This window comes from Cyrtonyx montezumae, unplaced genomic scaffold, assembly GCF_038088225.1.
Source record: "Cyrtonyx montezumae isolate F1298 unplaced genomic scaffold, pur_monq_1.0 scaffold_0, whole genome shotgun sequence".
NCBI lineage: Eukaryota > Metazoa > Chordata > Aves > Galliformes > Odontophoridae > Cyrtonyx > Cyrtonyx montezumae.
In genome coordinates this window covers 48,363,352-48,380,696 of record NW_027071824.1, presented here as the reverse complement: position 1 = coordinate 48,380,696, position 17,345 = coordinate 48,363,352, and the positions used below count along the sequence as shown (strand labels likewise).

Below are 17,345 nucleotides of genomic sequence, written 5' to 3'. Positions count from 1 at the left end.
TCCCATGGCTAATCTATCACGAATGTTAAAGCTGTCTAGAGTTGCCTACCACCACCAGTATCTTTACTGACAACCACCTTGCTGGGATGACGTTATATTTTCCTCTTTAATTTGTACTATAAACTTTGATAGCTGGTGACAGAAGGGCTAGAATAAGGATGCCATTGTAAACTGAAATTTGTAAAAATAACATCCGTTTTTCTTTTCTATTAGTACTATGTAGCTTGAGGGAAATAAGAGTACAATTACAATCTCTTAGAAAACCACTCTGTAACTCTGTACAGTCTTTTTAGTAGTAAAGCATTCTTATAGTTGCATTTAAAAATAAAATATAAAACAGAAACAAAATCCTGCAATGCTGCCAGGTATCATTACCTGTAGTGTGGTGTTCAACATACTTAAACTCACTTCAGGATGGAGAGTTAGATCAATATGGTCAATTCCTTATGACTACTTGGAGGTTTTTCCTTTTGAAACATTAATTTCAATTTTCCAGAAATATTAGCCTCTTTTATTTATATTAGGCAATTTTAAATGATACCAGACTAAATTAATTGAGCTCCAGGCAAAACACAGGGGGCTCACCTTCATCATGGCAAATACAACAAACAGAAGAATTAGTGTCCTGGTTAATGAGATTTAATGTTTGTTCCAAAGTTAATTAGTGAATGAAAACACTGGGGGTCAATTTTTGACACAAGCTTAATATTTTAAACAAAAGAAGGGAAATTCTCAGGAAGACATTTTATACCTCTGCCTAGCACTAGGGTAAGGCCCAGTGTCATTGCAAGAATTTATTTTGGTAGCCATAAAATGAATTGACCACCATACAGCTCGATAGCTTTGGGTTCACATGAAAATTCACACCATTTAGTGCCCATATTGATGGCGGGAACTTTCTAGGCTTTTGCAACACAAAAGGACTTCCTGGCATATGCATCAAATTTGATATATGTGCAAATTTTATCAGGCAGTTCCCAAAGAGCTTGAAAATTAAACAAAATTGGAATACCCAGACCACTAAAAATAGCTAATTACAAACAGTAATCTGAGGGGCTTCCTGGCAGTTCATAAATCTCAGCTGATAAGTGAGGAGCAAGCACACCAGCAAATTACTTTCCAAAGCAAACAGTTCTATTATTATTTATCTTCTGCTGGCATTCTCTAGCTGAATAATCACTCACATTCGCAACGCCTGTTTTGTCAGGTGTCAGAGCGCGGCTATGGGGCTACGGCACCTCTGCAAAACCCACTGACGCTTGAGCTTCTTAACACATTAGGCAACGTAGGTTAGAAAGAGAGGCTTAATTCTTCTTGGATGTCTAGCAGTTGGCTAATAATGGCTTGCTCAGGGATATCTCGATATTATCACGCTACAATGCATTTCATTCAGTTGTGTACTGATGGCACACCGTCCCTCGTCACTTCTGTGGCGGCACAGAACCAAGCCTGTGGAACGTGCACCTCCACATCCTTATGCCCGCGCGCTGCCGCAGGCTGACACGGAAAGCCGCAGCTTCCCCAGCCTGGCCGGCTCACAGGAAGGGGGCGGAGACGCACAAGCGACAACGGAGCCGCCCTACCGTCCCCGCCTCTTTCCTTAGGGCCACGTCATTTCGCTCGCCGTGGTCGGATGTGACGTGTGCTCTCCGGGCGGCCAACGGGCGGGGTGAGAGGTGAAAGATCAGGCAGGGCGGCGGGAAGATGGCGGCGCGGAGGGCGGCGGGCGCCGGGCGGGAGACGTGGACTCAGTGAGGCGCGCGCGCGAAGCGATGTCGCGGCGTGCTGCGCGCTGCGGCTGAGGGCGGCCGTCCGTCGCGGGCCGTGCGCGGAGCGCTCCCCATGAGCGCGGTGGGGGGCTTGGCGTGGCGCGCGCTGCACGCCCTGCTGCGCGCATTGCTCTGCTTGCAGCGCGCCTTGCTGGCCGCGCCCCGCGCCTGGCTCCGGCGCCGCGCCGCCGCCTCCTGCGCCTTGCTGGGCCCCGCCGCCAGGGCGCTCGCTTTCCCCGGTGCGGTCCGAGCGGGGCGGCGGCCCGGTAGGAGGCGGCCAGGGCTGGGAGCGAGGGGCCGCGCGGACGGACGGGCCCTGCAGAAGCTGCCGTTGCACGTGGGGCTGGTGGTGACCGAGGAGGAGCCGAGCTACGCGGACATGGCCAGCTTGGTGGTGTGGTGCATGGCGGTGGGCATCTCCTACGTCAGCGTCTACGACCACAACGGTGAGCAGCGGGAGGGGAGGCAGCCCCGGGGTATGCCGCGGGGATATCTTACAGGCACAGTGCTCTGTCACTGCAGGTGCTCGAGGCCAGGTTGTGTGAGGCAGCTGAGCTGGGGCTGGCAGCCCTGCCCATGGCACGGATTGAGCCTAGGTAGGCTTTGAGGTCCATTTCTCCTCTCCCCCCCCCGCAAACCACTGTTGTGCTCGGTGCTTTCCCGTTGAGGAGAGAGAGTGAGCTGCGTGATAATCTCATCTGATGGATAATCCGTGAGACACAGCTTGGCTAATCGCATCCACAGCGCTTGGAGGGTGCAGTGCCTCCTGAAAAGTGTGTTCATGTCTTTGCTCCCAGCTCCTGAAGTTTGCAGACAGGTGAAATGCTGGAGAGCAAGCGTTGCTGCTGTGCAAAAAGTTCCCTTGTGGCCTAAAGAGGAGCACTTGATTGTACAGTCTTTGTATATTCTGTCAAACCTAACGTAAATCATCTACAGTGTTGCCTAACATTGTGTACATATATTTTCTTTTTAGATCCCCATCTTGTGCTGCATAAATATTTGCCTAAACTGAATTGAGGAACAGATTCACCTGAGATTTGTATTTGTTGTTGCCTTTGGTTTTCAGATTTTAATGGTTGCAGGGTAAACAACCCTGTGGAGGAGCAGGTCATCACAGATACTGAAGTCCTGTCTGGAAGGGTGAAACCAGTATTCAGTTCATCTGTTTCCACTAATAGCAGAGTTACTTCTGCTTCTCTAGAACATGTGCTGAGACCCAGTCAGACCTGGGACTGACTGGTACAAGGCTGTGCATGTGGTGACAGGAAATGAGGCTGTCCTCTAAAGAGCTGTGCAGATACAAAGTAACCCTGCAGAGGGATTGTCAGCTGTTCAGAAAAACTATTTTGAGTGGAGATTAGCGTGACTAACTAACATATGGAAACAGGCAGAGTTGAGTGCTAATAAGCTTTAATACCTGTAAGCTTGGAAATAGAACGTGACTTTAAGATGAAGAAATAATGTTTTTTTCCATATCTGATTTTGTTTGTTCTTAGATATCAGAATATACGAGTTTAATTACCAGCTTGAATTCCTATTTGTTGGCTTGTAATTGATGAAGGCAAGTCTTAATCCACAGCAACTAAGCTGTTAGCTATTGCCTGACTTCATACTTGAGGAGACAAGCTGACCATTGCACATCTGTTCTTTACAGATACTCAGTGCATTTTCTGGGATGCCAGCCATGTCTGCTTTCTGTACAGAGCCTTTTAAATTTGTGTCAGTGAGCTCTGAGTGAGCAGTCACTCAAATGGCTTGAGTTTATGCATTTCTGGTAGTAGCAGATGCATTGCCTTTTTCCTGGCACTGAGCTCCTTACCACATCTGGATTGAGCATAGAGCACGTCCAAATAGGCCTGTAGCTGGGTAGGACATTGTAGTACCTTGGGTTGTTGTTGCTGAACCATAGTGATGTCTGGAACCCTCAGCAGTAGTGTTAATAAGTAAAGGTGAAAAAAATACAGGTACAGCGTGCCCTTATCAGCAGCAGAGGGTGAACTTTAATTATGCTTTGCTTGTTGTTTTCTTAGGTGAGAGTTATGGTTTGGTATGTTGAGCTGCTTCACTGAGGTCCTGTGTCAGTACAGTTGTACTTGCTATTGAATTAGCAGAGATGTGTTGTCGCTGCTGCTGCTGGTAAAAGGAAACAAGGCCATGAGTACTCTGCTTCTTTATTAGATGTAGTGGAGTACGCTTGGGTTCCTCTTCCTTTACTGCTTTCTTCTAGTAGTGAGATTCTGCTCATTAAACAGAAGGCTTTGGTTACAGGGACGTTCTTCCATGTTTGTGCTTCCTGGAAAGAAATGTCCACTTCAGTTTCTTGCAGGAAGCTCGTGTTAAACTGTGACCTTAATTGGACTGCCTACAGGAAAAAGGGAGAGGTGTGACAGTCTTCCAAGAAGAAGAAATTCCAGATAAACTCTTTGTTTATAGGAGTGAAATTCTTAGGTTTTCACAAACTAATTGAAGAGAAGATTGGTTCTGTATTCTTAGTTCTTTGAAATGAGTAACTCACCCCAGCTGAGCCAGGCATACTGCAGCAACTGTACTAGTAACTTCAAAGGCAGCTTGGCTGGCGTTAGATATTCTCATGGGCAGCTATCAGAAAACTCGGTGCGTTACAAATGCATTGAACAATAATTGTAGAATCTCATCAGATACTTGGCTATATTCTGTGAATCTGAAGGTCAGTAGTCTAAAAGGTGAAGTAAGAGCATGCATAATGCAAGAGGACATCAAGATAAGTAACTGTCTTGCACTGTAAGAAACGTGTTGTGATATGACTTGCAGTACTCGGGCACTTTTCCCATGCTGGGCCTGCAGTGGCATTTTTGTGGTGTCTCTGATGGTTAGGGGCCTTTTTCTTTCTCCCACATCTCTTGATGTTTTCCAAATATTCTGCAAGACTCAAACCACTAATGAGGTTCATGCTACTGTGTGTGCTTTAGTTATCAAACTTAGATTTGCTGAACTTTAAATCCTTGAGCAAAAACTATATTTAAATATTTTTGTAGGCTTCTGTATTTCCAGTCGTATTCCTCAGTAGCGATCAAGCCATGCTAGCAGAGATTATCTCCAAGGAAATAATTCAGCCTTCTCACGTTTAGACTACAATTGCAACTGCTTTCTTTTCACCAGTGTTCGATGCTTTAAACTTCTTCTGTTATTTTGCCAGTCATGTGACATTGAGTATTACTTCTGTTCATCAGTGAAGCTTTCCTGAAGTGGGGAGGGTAGAGCAATTTCAGGAGGCTTGCAGTCTCTTGGCATCTGAGTACTCTTGAGTTCTTGAAGAGATGCCAGGTTGGAGCCTTGATAAAAGCCTCTAGTACTACTGTGTTGAATTTGAGTTTCTTTGTCTTGGGTTTAGCTTTCTGATGAGCTGTTTTACTTCTGAACAATTTTTTTAGGAATTCTTTGAAATAATAAAGTACAGTAATGACCGAAAGAGGTTGTTTAATGAGCTGCAAGCTAGGCTTTCTTCTGGGTTATTTGGTAATATAGTTGATCTGATCGATTTACAAAACCAAATATTGTGTGCATTTTCATCAAGAGGGAGTTACAATGTAACTTTGTGTCACTGGAGCACATTTGTGTCACACTGCATCTTCTGTGAGTCTTCTAATGCTATGAAACTTCACATACAACAGTTGTTCTGGTGTTCATTAGGTGGAGTCTCTACATCATCTGTTCAGTGTGGGCTAAAGCCAATCTGTACATGATAGCCTTCTTATAGGGATAGGTAGTATGGAAGTAGTAGTGCTTTTTCTCTTATTACTGGTGAGTTCTTGCAGGGACATTCTGTACTAGAACAAGAGCTGTAGGAGGAGTGGTTGCTGAATTCTAATTTTGAATTCTTCCTGTTGTGTTAGCTATCGTTTCAGTGGCTCTAACTGGGATGAAATATAAGTGACTTCATCTGTTTTCAAATTTGTTTTTTATATGTTTTTTTCAAGACTTCTGGAATAGGTGATATTTTCTAGTGCTCGGTGTCCTGTATGGTCCAGTGTAATAACACAAACCTCACTCGTTTACATTAAACTATACTGTGTTCAGTTTTGGGCCCCTTGCTATACAAAAGACGTGGAGGTCCTGGAGCATGTCCAGACAAGGGCAGTGAAGCTGTGGGGGGTCTGGAGCACAGGCCTTATGAGGGTTAGCTGAGGGAGCTGGGATTGTTTCTTCTGGAGAAGTGGAGGCTCATGGGAGGCAGAATTTCTCTCTACTACTACATGAAGGGATGTTGCTGCGAGGTGGGAATTGGCCTCTTCCTTTGTAACTAGTGATAGGACTAAGGGAATAGCCTCAAGTTGTGCCAGGGAGGTTCAAGTTGTATGTTAGGGAAAATTTCTTCTCTCAAAGAGAGGCTGGTTGCTCAAACAAGCTGCCCAGGGAGGTGATGGAGTCATCATACCTGGAGGTGTTAAGAAATGTTTAGATGTTGTACTAAGGGACATGACCCAGTGGGGAGATACTGGTGATAGGTGTACGGTTGGACTGGATGATCTTGGAGGTCTTTTCCAACCTTGTTGACTCCATGATTTTTAAACTGCATCCAATATGAGGATGCAGGTTTTCACATGTTAAAACAGTTTCTTGGATGTACCTTATCTGAACTGAGTTACGAGTTGATATTTCTCAAGCTGATGGTAGTCACAACAAAACTGTTGTAAGTAAACTTACTATCTCACTGGAAGAGAGTTAAGAAAGCAAATAACTGGAATGCTGTGGAAATGCATTCTTTCCTAGGCTGAGGTTTAGTAAGATCTCCTCTTGTGAGGAAGAGACAATTTTTCTCCTGTGATTGTGTTTTAAAAGCAGGGCTGGTGAGAGTACTGAGGAGCAGGATGCTGCCAAGCCTTTGGCAGGTGTTGGTTGTGGCAGTCTGACACCACCTGGTGTTCTGTGCGATGGTGGTTTCTATGATTTGACTTGTCTGAACTGATTTGGGTGCACCTGTGGACTTCTGCTTACTCACTGCATTGTCAGTCTCTAACCTTTGAATGCTGTAATACCACATTTGGCTTCAAATGGGCATGTCTTTTAACTATTCCAAAGCAGGGCAAAAGGTGTGAAATAAAAAATTATCGTGTAATGGAGAACTAATGCAGAAAGCTGACTGCTCTGATTTGCCTCAGCTAATGATAGTAGTGAACTTATACCTCTTCTTTTCACAACACAAGCTACACTTAAATAGGTAACACATTCTCTGGTATTTTTTTTTTTTAATAAACTCTTCCTTGCATAACAGCGAACTGCTGTTGTATTACTTAATGTGTGACAAGGCATCTAATATCATTGTTATAAAAAAGTCAATTTTAGGGACTCGCTTTCAACTTGTAGAAGAGTAAATAAAATAGGAAGGTGGTGTTAAATTAAAACTTACGTTGGTGCTTTGGATCACTTGAGTTTTCTTATGGAATTGCTATATTACACAGTTATTCTGCACTGCATCTTTCATGCATAAGTTAGCAGCGTCTTCAGAACTAGCTTGAATGTATTCTCAAACTTCATAAAACCATACCTTGCAGACAATTTGATATTTGAGATCTTCCTATATAAGAGTATGTGTCTGAGCCACAGCCATATAAAGTCATTTTTCAAGTCAATTGAGTGCTTGGTCCTTGTGTGCTGCTTTCTTTCTGCTATCCAGTGCAGTGATAAGGGCAAGTCTCTTGTGCATTAAGTGGGAAATAATGCTCAGGGTGAAGTTCTTAAATATCTCATTAGAAAAGCATTTAACTACCTTCTGATGTGCTTCAGGATCATCTCCTTAGGAGAAATGCAGGTGCGTGAAGGTTACTGGATCACTTGGAATTCTGATCTTGGAGGTCTTCCTTGGGAAGTTGTCCTAGAAATGCACAGTGCACCTACAGTAGCTTAGTTAAACTGCTGTTCCTAGAACAAAATAGGATCCAGTGATCTGTGAGGGTTTCACTTCTACTCTCATTTAGCTCACTTGCTTCCTTCAGCTGTTCAAGTTCTCTAGTGCTTCTGTCTATGAAGCTTTCTGCCTTAATGTTTGTTCACCTGTCAATGTGAAGTCAGTTAGAAGCATAATTAACGTATATCATGAAGTTATTTTTTGCAGTTGTTAAGGAGGAAAAGAAAAACAGATGAATTTATCACCCATTAAAACATTTAAGTCTATATAAAACACTAAGTCTCTAGTATAGTAAATGCATTGCATGTTTTCATATAGGAGTGGGGAGAAAAACCCTAATGTATTGTAACCTAATATGTCTATAATTATTCAGACTCTGCTGATGTGGAAGCTGGTGTTTATAGCAGTTTCTAATCCCAGAATCAGATTGAAGTGATAAATTGGAAACATGACTGGGAAGTTGTATGCAAGTTCAGTGATTTTTTGAGTAGTAAGCTGATCGTGTGGACGGTTTTTAGACCGGTCTGCAGAAGTCCTTGCCATGGGATCTCTGAATGAAACTTAAGCTCTTGGTAACGGCCCCTGAAATGCCAAGTGATAAAAGCATTATCAGTTCCTATGCAAATATGCATAGCTGTACTCTTTCATTGTAAATATATATTCTTGAATGCTTAATTTTACTGTGATTTTTTAATTAGAAGTAGTATGGTGTAACTGAAAGCTAGAGTTTTAGAACAGCAATTCAAGCATGTTTGCTTAAGCAAGTTTTTGTAGGCTTCTGGACTTAAAATGCATCTGTGGTAAGCATGTGAGTGTGAAGAACTTGGGGAACTGCGTCAATTCATCACGTGATGTAGGTTGTGAAATTCTCTTATTAGGAAATTCTTGACATTGGCAATGGCATGAGTGGACAGTTACTGTAACCGGATGCACTGAGTTAGTTTAATCTTCTGGCTCACTTTATAGTGAACTGCTGTGTTAGATTGTAACCTTACTAGTATGTATGTGGTAAGTGAAAGCAGGTGTCAGCAGCAAATCCACAGCAGCGTGGGTCAGTAAAACAGCCGAGGTTTTATGGTGACTTGATGGTCCTGCCTTGTTTAGGGCATTACTGTCTCAAGCAATTGCTCAGCATACTAAGGACAGCAGTCAGTCTTAAAGCATCTCTTTTGCACTTGTGAATTGCTGCTTAAATCGGTCTGAGTAAAAGTGGAACAGAAGCTTGTGAGAGATGTCTCCCTGTATATGCTTTTGCAAGGTCATTGGAGTTAGTCATGTGCAGTAGCATTTGCTTTTGATTCTTATCATACTTGTGCGTTCCTGTTTGAAACCAGTACTGACTGTGATTTTCTTCCCCTCGCATAGTATCAGATTTCTTTTTATAGTTGACATAACTTTTTTTTTAAGGTATTTTCAAGAGGAATAATTCAAGACTGATGGATGAAATTTTAAAACAGGAGCAAGAACTCTTAGGATTAGACTGTTCCAAATACACCGTGGAATTTGCAAATCAAGACAAAACTGATCAAGGTAAGGTGAATTGAGAATGGGCAGAGACTAGTGTGACTTCAGTTGCATGTGAATTATGATTCTGCTTAAATACGTTTCTATGTACTATGACCTTTTCCTTCATTAACCACTTATTATAGAACACATACAACCTTCCTGGGCTAATGTTGAGCTTTTAATATAATTGTGTTTGTAACTAATAGTGAGGTCTTGCTCTTTCTTTTGCCCAGGAACCATTACTGGGTTGTCCAGTCTTTCCATTAGCAAAACTCTTGTGCCAGTGCAGTGCATCAGTGTAGCTCAACTTTTCTCTGCTTGAGTGAAATTAATTGTTTTGCAGAGAGATTTGAAAGAGGAAGGGAACTAATGTTAGGTTAACAGCGCATACAATTCTTTCTCCAAACTTGTGCTTGGCTTTAGAGTTGGAAGGACATGGAAGAGCAGAACTGTTGGTTATAAGGTTGATGTGTAACAAGGACAGTAAAGGGCATATGAAATACTAACCTGTCCATACTGGTATATCATATTTTAAAGACTGTTTATCTATATGACAAATTAGACAGGTATTCTCAGGACATTTTTTTTTGTTGTGGTGACCTTTTATAGACTGTCTATACAAAATACAGTTCTGAGTTATTAGTTCCATTACTGAGGCAAGTTGTGTATTTTAGTGTGCTTTGTATTTAACCCAGTTACTTCAAGCTGGGTTTATTACACCAGTTATTTGTAGCCTTTAGCTTCCTTGGTAAGTTTGCCTGTTAGGTACTTTATCTTGCCTCACAATAAATAGCATAGGCACTGATAAGATTGTGCCTGTGATTTAAGAAGCTATATTACAACAATTGCAGATCAATGGGTAAATTCTGGTGATGTTACACAGTTCCTACCTTCTCTGTAGTAATCTTAGATCAGTGTTGCAGCATCACTTTTGAAGTGCCGTGAGAGTTCTTTAATCATATTTGAGGAGAGCCCCAGCTTAATCCTATTGTCAAATGAGTGTTCAAAGTAGTTGAGAAAGCACCTTCTTGTATAGGATAGGAATGAAATCTTTGTGTTTCTTGCCACACCCAAATCAGTGATTCAGTGCCCTGTTCTTAGCCCTCTTCATGACAGTGTTAGGAACCTGTGCAAATTTCTCTGGTACAATCTCCGTTTGAAGATTGGCTTTAATTAAGCTACTATTCACAGGACTCATCAAAATAACTCCTTTAGGCTTGCTTTTTAGCAGTAGCAAATCCAGAAGTTTACTAATTTCTTTAACAGCTGAGTGATGTATACTTAGGACTAGTTATACAACATGTGAAGTGAACTAAGTTACTTTCAGTCATACCCTGTGAATACTTAAAGCACGTTCAAAGCAACTCTATTTCTGTTACTTTTAAACTATGTTTTGTACTTTCAGTTTTAAATTGCCAATCTACATTGAAGGTGCTGTCTCCAGAAGATGGAAAAGCAGACATAATAAAAGCTGCTCAGAACTTTTGTCAGATGGTAGCACAACAGCAAAGAACGTATACAGACCTGGATGTGAATGTGTTAGACAACTTGTTAAGTAGTAAGTATGATATCTTCCCTCAGGAGGCAGGAAAGATTATGCAATTTGTAACTAATTTGACTTATGTATATATTGGTAACTCATATGTATCTTTGTATGTAGTCTATCAGGTTAAGTCACACTGAGTGCCTTCAGACTTATGCTGAAAATTCTTGCTGTTTTGACACTTAGATCTGCTTAAAGAAAAAGCTTCAAGGGAAACCCTAAGCTAAGTTGGAGAGTCTCACTTTCACAGAATTTACAATTTCTGTGGGATGTTCTGGGAGAAAATACTTATGGAATAAGATGAAACTAGCCTTACAAGTAAGATTAACTTCTTGCAAGGTAGCATGCTGCAAGCCTAGGTGTGAGTGGGGAAGTCTTTACCAGTTTAGTTCCAGGAATTAAAGCTATTAGAACTGCCTAACTGTTGGTCCTGAGTTGAGTGCAAATAACAGGCTACTTGCTGATCCTTTGCTGCTGTGTAACCCATGTCAGTTATCTCCATTACTAATTCCTGCAGATTACTGACTGCGCTGGGATTGCATGGCTACTTGCAATAGCTGTGAAAGAGCCAGGGCTGCCCCCATTGCTGTGAGGGAGGAACAGCACTGAGCTGGGGAGCTGGAGTACTTGTTCAACTTCTCTAGGTGATCAATATCAATGCATATTAAGTGCAATTGGGTTCAGGTTTCAGCACAGTTCAATTTGGATGTCTGCAGGTATGCTTGTGTGCCTGGTACACAGTTACAGTGTGGCTTCCATTAATTGGAGGCTAGAGGGATTTCTCTTCTCCCTTCTTCATCCCCCAAGCAAGTGATGAGTTGAGCTGTGGAGCAGATCCACTGCAGTGCAGTGGGAGTTTAGACACTTTAATCTTAACCCAACTAAATTGTCCCTTTTATTTTTTTTTCCTAAGTGTATGGTATGTTATCTTAAAGCAGTAGAGTTATTAAATGGATGCTTAATACAACCCCTGAGGAAGTAAAGGTCTAGCCTGTTACACTGCAAGGCAATTTAAGAAGTGGATAACGGCTTCTGTAGAACAGATCTTGAAGATCTGGTGCCAGTGATACTCATATGTATTTTGGCCAGTGATGCTGAAGTAGAGCTTTATAAAAACTTGGTTCTCATCTGCTATCCTTGCGTTTGTCTGTTGTTCAAATAATGCGTGATAGCTGAGCACAGAAAAAGAAATCTAGAGTTCTAGTCTGTCAAAACTGTAAACTTTCAAAATAGATTAGTTTGTGTGGCTTGTAACTGAAGATATCTATAACAAGTCCTGCTTATTAATCTGCTTGTTTTTAATATCTAAGACAGTTGGAAGAACTAGTTTTCCATGACTGATTTAGTTCATGAAACTGCTCATTTTAGCTATGTTTAGTTTCAGTATATTCTCAATTGCAAGCTATTGAACATAAATGCCTGAGTTGCTGATTTAAATTCAGAAAGAATTCTGAAAAACAGTATTGCTATTTAAGTAATCCTATGGTTTTCATTCATGGGAGTTCTGTAAGCTTCTGAACTTTTTGCATCTTGATTTAAGTACTTGATAATATAGCTTTTATAACTTCCTCATGTAGAATGTGCTTGTTGAAATCTGGCTCTAAAATGGTGGGGTTCTAACTTGCGTGGCTTTTTAGGTTCTTCATTCTTTCTCTGATTCTTTCAGCTTGTTTTCTTCAGTGTAGGTGTACTTTGTTCTGAGCAGTGCCTCAGCAAGCTTTCTTTTAGAAAAGTAGGTGCCAGTTGCATTGTAATACCTCTACTTGATGTCTCTATTTCCAGTAATGAATATGATGGCAACACTGTTCAAGTTGGCCTAGTTAATCCATGTGGAGAAGTGGTAATATCAGCTGTACAAATTCATTCATGTTTCCCTCTTAAAACTCCTGGCTTAAAAGGGGTGTTGTAAGGTTTCTTTTCCTTGGGTGTCTGAGTCTTTTGACCTCTTCGTGGATTCTGCTCCTGAGTCCTTTTGTCTTTTGTATGCTGAACTTTTAAGGGTGCTTTCCTTTTGCTCTGAGGGAGTTTCCACATGCAAAGTATCTGTAGTGTTGATGCATTTAGGTAGAGAAATGGATGTAGGGTAGAAAGCACAGTACTGTATTTAAATAGGCTGTTCTGACAATAATACTACACTCTGTTCATTTTCCTTCTTCAGATAGGAGCCAGAAGGAAATATTAGAATTAACTGGGCTCTGTGAAGGTCTTTTCCTGTTTGAGAAAGTCATTGCAGTGTTGGAAGATCCTGTGCTGAACTGACCAGCTGAGGAGTACTCAGCTTCTGAATCAGCTGATGAGTAAAGCTGTCCACTTCCACCAGAATTCCCTTTAAGTATTCACTGCTTCCCTGCAAAGCTGTTTCCTACTAACATGCTAGCTTCCCAATAAAAAAGTGGCTTCGGCTTTGTACTTCTGTTCTCTTTGAGATAAGCTCTAAACTATGGCTTTGTTAGAAGTGCTTCGGCTTGGGAAAATAGCTTATTTGTCTCTGTTGAAAAGTTTGCTGTTGTGGTGATTCAGTGAGGAGGGAAGATGTGAACTTCTTTGACATCTTCAGCTTCAATTTTAGAACTGGGGCAGGGGAGGCAGAAATCATATGGGACCTTAGTTTTGTTTTGCTCTTCCTGATGTTAAGTACCTCTACTAAGTTTAAGCTAGTATAAGGTTCTTGATTGTTTTAAAAAAAATCTGTAGCTTGGAGCAAGTAGGCAGCATTGAATTTTTTTCCATCTACTAAAGGTAAGAATTATGCAGTGTAAGCACTCGTGCAGTCCACTTGTGGAATTAGTAGACAGTAGGAAGGGCAACAAGAAATATCAAGGAGTAATTGTTGCTTGTAGCAGCCTTACAGCAAAGTAGGGTTATGGTTACTGAAATGCGTTTACAGGTGAGCTGGGCAAGTGTGTGAAGAACAGCTTACCTTTTCTGTCTCCTTTTGATACAATCCTGTTTTCCGCATGTCACCTTAATGGATTTGCTGGAATTAACAGGGAAAGCTGGTCTAAGACTGACAGGCAATATGCTTAGGGTGAACAGTTCCAGTCTGTAGTACCTCAGGTATGACAAATCATATGGAAGGGGCCACTAATTGTCTTATTTCTTTGGAAGGTCAGTATGAACCTTTCATGGTGAACAAGACAGCAAGCTACTAAAGATTTGATTAGCTTTTCTGAGCATAGGGAAAACTCAGAGTACATAAAACTTGGTCTTCCACTTTTTGGGGAGTGAGAACACCCCAAAAACACTACTTTGAACAGCTGTTTATATGCCCTGGTGTATAGTTCCAGAGACTGTGTATAGATAATGAAATCAGAGTGCAGATTTGACTAGTTGAACAATAGTGACTGGGATTTTACAGTATGGGCAGTAAGAATGTGGGTGCTTAATGAACTGTGTCATCTAGTTGTGCACTGGGTGGATCATGTCTGCTTACTAACAAGAGGAATAAAGCAATTGTTTTTGCTCATTCTAACCAGAAAGATGTCACCTGCAACAGTTTATCTGAAACTCTGTAGTAAAAAAACTATTCTGAGCAATCAGACAATTAAACTGTCAGTACTTTTTTTTTTTAAAGATGTTGTCTTGCTAGTCAGTGATACCAGATTTATTTTTTAATTAAACTTTCATAAGGTTTTTTGATAGTGGCTTTCTTACTGCACTTGACAGTAAATCCACACAGTTAAGAGTACAGTAAGTATGAGCTGGGATGTAATATGTTCTGCTCTATTAAAATCAAGTTTGCCAAGGCAAAGCTAGAATTAGTCAGTTTTAACAGCACTGTTATGGTTTGCTGTTCTTTAAAACAATCTAACTGTTCCCATCACTGTCTTACCAAGTATTGGAAAACTAAAAGCATTCAATTATGAAGCAGATGCCTTGAGACTTAAAAACAAATTTTCTGGGGAGTTTGACGAAGCCTAATTTAATTTGTTCTTACAGGTACAAGTGGATTTCCAGATCCTGATTTAGTCTTGAAGTTTGGTCCTGTGGACAGCACGTTAGGGTTTCTTCCCTGGCACATCAGACTAACAGAGATCATGTGAGTTGTCTGTAACTCCTGTGGAAACAGATTGAAATAATAGCCAGCTGAATAAGACTGTGTGACCTGCCTAACAGGAAAAACTGCAAGAAGCAGCATGTTTAGATGAAAATGTCTGGAACTTGATGTCAGGGTTTAGGAGTTATTAAATGAGAACTTGTCAAACACTTTCTGCACTGTTGCTGCTTCAGTTATGGTGAGGCAGCAGCAAGCTTTACTTCTGCTACCTTCTATTCTCAGTAATCTGATCCAAGTTGAGTTGGTGTTTCTAGTACCTTATATGTAACAATCTAAAGGACGTAGAAATGTTATCCCATCACAGAAATAGGACGATGATGCCTCTAGACTGCTTTTCATCTTTAATAGTTAAACTGATTGTAGTTGCTTTTTTAAGTTTGAGAGCCTTTATAAGGGCACTGAAGAACACGTTTGGACGGAACTGTTTTTCACTGTTTGCATAATGTGAAAGTGCCTTCTGTAATTTAATGGGCTGGCTTCAGTTGAAAGAGTGATAGAATACTGACAGCTAACTTAATTACTGTGGAGTTGCGTGAGGGCTATGCTATTGAGAAACTCTACCATGTTACAAAGACAGTAGCTTGCTTTCAGCAGCCTGGCTGGCCATGTCAATCGTGATATTTATAAAAGCTTATTAATGTTTTTTATCTTGCTTTCTCAGTTCTTTGCCTTCCCACCAGAACATCAGCTATGAAGACTTTTTCTCTGCCCTCCATCGTTATGCAGCCTGTGAGCAACGCTGGGGAAAGTGACTCTTGGCTGAGCACACTGAGTCGTGCTTTCCATGGAAAGGAATTAATGTCTGTTTACAACCACCTGTCACCCATAAGTCTGATTCATAGTCCTTTCTTAATTTATCAACAAATTCAATAAAGTGTCTTACCTTTCTAAAGAGTCTGTGTGAATGTGTGAGAATCAATGGGGAAGGGGAAATCCACAGGTTTGCTTTATCATGAGGCATTTATTGCAAGCAGAACTCTTCAAACCTGAATTACCCTCACATTTATGTCACCAAAAGAGCATGCAAGAGTTTGTTGTGTGAAATTCACAAGGCATTGTGGGTAAGAATGTCATCCCTTGAAGGTTCTTAAATCTATAGAACTGTCATGTCCCTCAGTTTTATTTCTTTTTTGATTCGTCATGGTCAGAATTTCAGAGCTAATCACCTGATTATTTTCTATTTACTATGTGATGTTTGAGTTTTAGAAGTCTGTATTGGTTCTGTTATCAGAATAGACTGCTACTTAGCTGTCAGGGCTAAGTCAGCAGTAGCTCCAGAAGTGTGAAAGGGTTCCATTAAAGAAGAATGGAAGCTTCTGTGGTAAGTGGGTTAGACAATATGCTTAATGCTCACACTATGCTTTTTTTTAAAGGTGAAAGTGAAGAAGCAAAATACTCTTGCAGCCTTGAGTGGTACTTGTACCATCAGGCCTGTTTTCTATGGGGAAGAAGAATAAATGTAATTCCACATGGAATTCTAGGCTGAAGTGACATGCTGGCTAAGGCTCTGGCATCACCTGTGGGGAAAAGAACTGAAAATGTGCTAGGTCAACTACTGCAGTTGCTGCCACTTGCTTGTTGTGCTCAAGTACCCAGCAGAGGAGTGCTTAAGCCTTCTGTTAGGTTTATTCTGAGCTGTTAGTTAGAAGCTTGGATGGTGTTTCACAGCAAATGAGCAGAAGGTCACATGAAGGTGCACTAACTAACAGTACCTCAAATCTGAGAACATAATTAGAAACGCTGGCTAAGGAGTCACCGTCATTGTATGTCTCATTCTAGTTGGACTTTGTGTGCTGAAAGTACTTTGAAATTAAGTCTTCGTAGCAGCATTTGGATGAAACAGTATCTTCAGAGCTGAATTATTTGGAGACAAACGAATAGTTCAACCTTCTGGCCTGCAGGCTAAGCTGTAGGTTCAGGTTTGATTTTGTCATGCTAAGATTAGCTTTCAGTTATAAGAGAGGGCTGTTGTCTATTTTATTTGATGAAAGAAAAAGATGTTTAATCAGCTAATGCTTTTCAGCATAATGTGACATCCCGTTAGAGTTGGAATATTACAGTTTGATTGCTGATGTTTGCTGGTTATTACATCTCAGTGAAGATGAGCAGTCGTGCAATGTTTCCTGGGCTCTACCTTTGCAACAGGAGAGGTTTCTCACTGGAAGTTAGCTTTAACTTTTTTGTTTCTGAATGGGTAGCATGCTGGAGGGGAATCCTGACTATTGAAGTTTAACTGCGTTTTCAATTTGATTTTATCAGAATGAAAGGTTGTGTATAAATTACTGTATATGCACGCTGATATGTTGCTGAGGCAGTTCTAGTGCTGGCAAGGGTGGGAAAAACGGGAATAGCTGAGTTCTCAAAACAAATTTTTGTCTTCATGTTCAGCTGCCACAAAATACTTATTTTACCTGAGCTGCTATTGGTCCTCTGACTCCTTCATATTTCATCTAAGCTTGCTTTTTTTATTGTAAACTGATCTCAAAGTCTAGAACTTGTCTACGGAGAGATGTCTAATGAAACAAAAATGATCGGTTCAGCTGCATTTGATCTGGCTTAATCAAATCTCCTCGATGGCCAGTTTAA

The 17,345-nt window shown here is 41.1% G+C and overlaps 1 protein-coding gene across 2 annotated transcripts; it reads left to right on the top strand.

Annotated features, from left to right (window-relative positions):
• The first annotated feature begins 1,669 nt into the window (after positions 1–1,669).
• Positions 1,670–15,653, top strand: NUS1 (NUS1 dehydrodolichyl diphosphate synthase subunit). 2 transcript variants are annotated; one of them, XM_065734456.1, is made up of 5 exons: positions 1,685–2,215; positions 9,061–9,183; positions 10,565–10,717; positions 14,642–14,741; positions 15,421–15,653. In XM_065734456.1, the coding sequence occupies exons 1-5, from the start codon at positions 1,843–1,845 to the stop codon at positions 15,509–15,511; spliced, it is 840 nt and encodes a 279-aa protein (XP_065590528.1). In that variant the 5' UTR covers positions 1,685–1,842; the 3' UTR covers positions 15,512–15,653. The 2 variants fall into 2 exon arrangements, with proteins under 2 accessions (XP_065590538.1, XP_065590528.1); XM_065734466.1 differs by lacking the exons at positions 14,642–14,741; positions 15,421–15,653 and adding an exon at positions 12,861–14,225 and having other exon boundaries at positions 1,670–2,215.
• Positions 15,654–17,345: the final 1,692 nt, after the last annotated feature.

Excerpts from the sequence above, each read along its gene's own strand:
- NUS1 (XM_065734456.1), top strand. The coding sequence starts at position 1,843 with ATGAGCGCGGTGGGGGGCTTGGCGTGGCGCGCGCTGCACGCCCTGCTG. Across the intron at positions 10,718-14,641 it reads GTTAGACAACTTGTTAAGTA|GTACAAGTGGATTTCCAGAT; the intron begins GTAAGTATGATA and ends TTGTTCTTACAG. Across the intron at positions 14,742-15,420 it reads ATCAGACTAACAGAGATCAT|TTCTTTGCCTTCCCACCAGA; the intron begins GTGAGTTGTCTG and ends TTGCTTTCTCAG.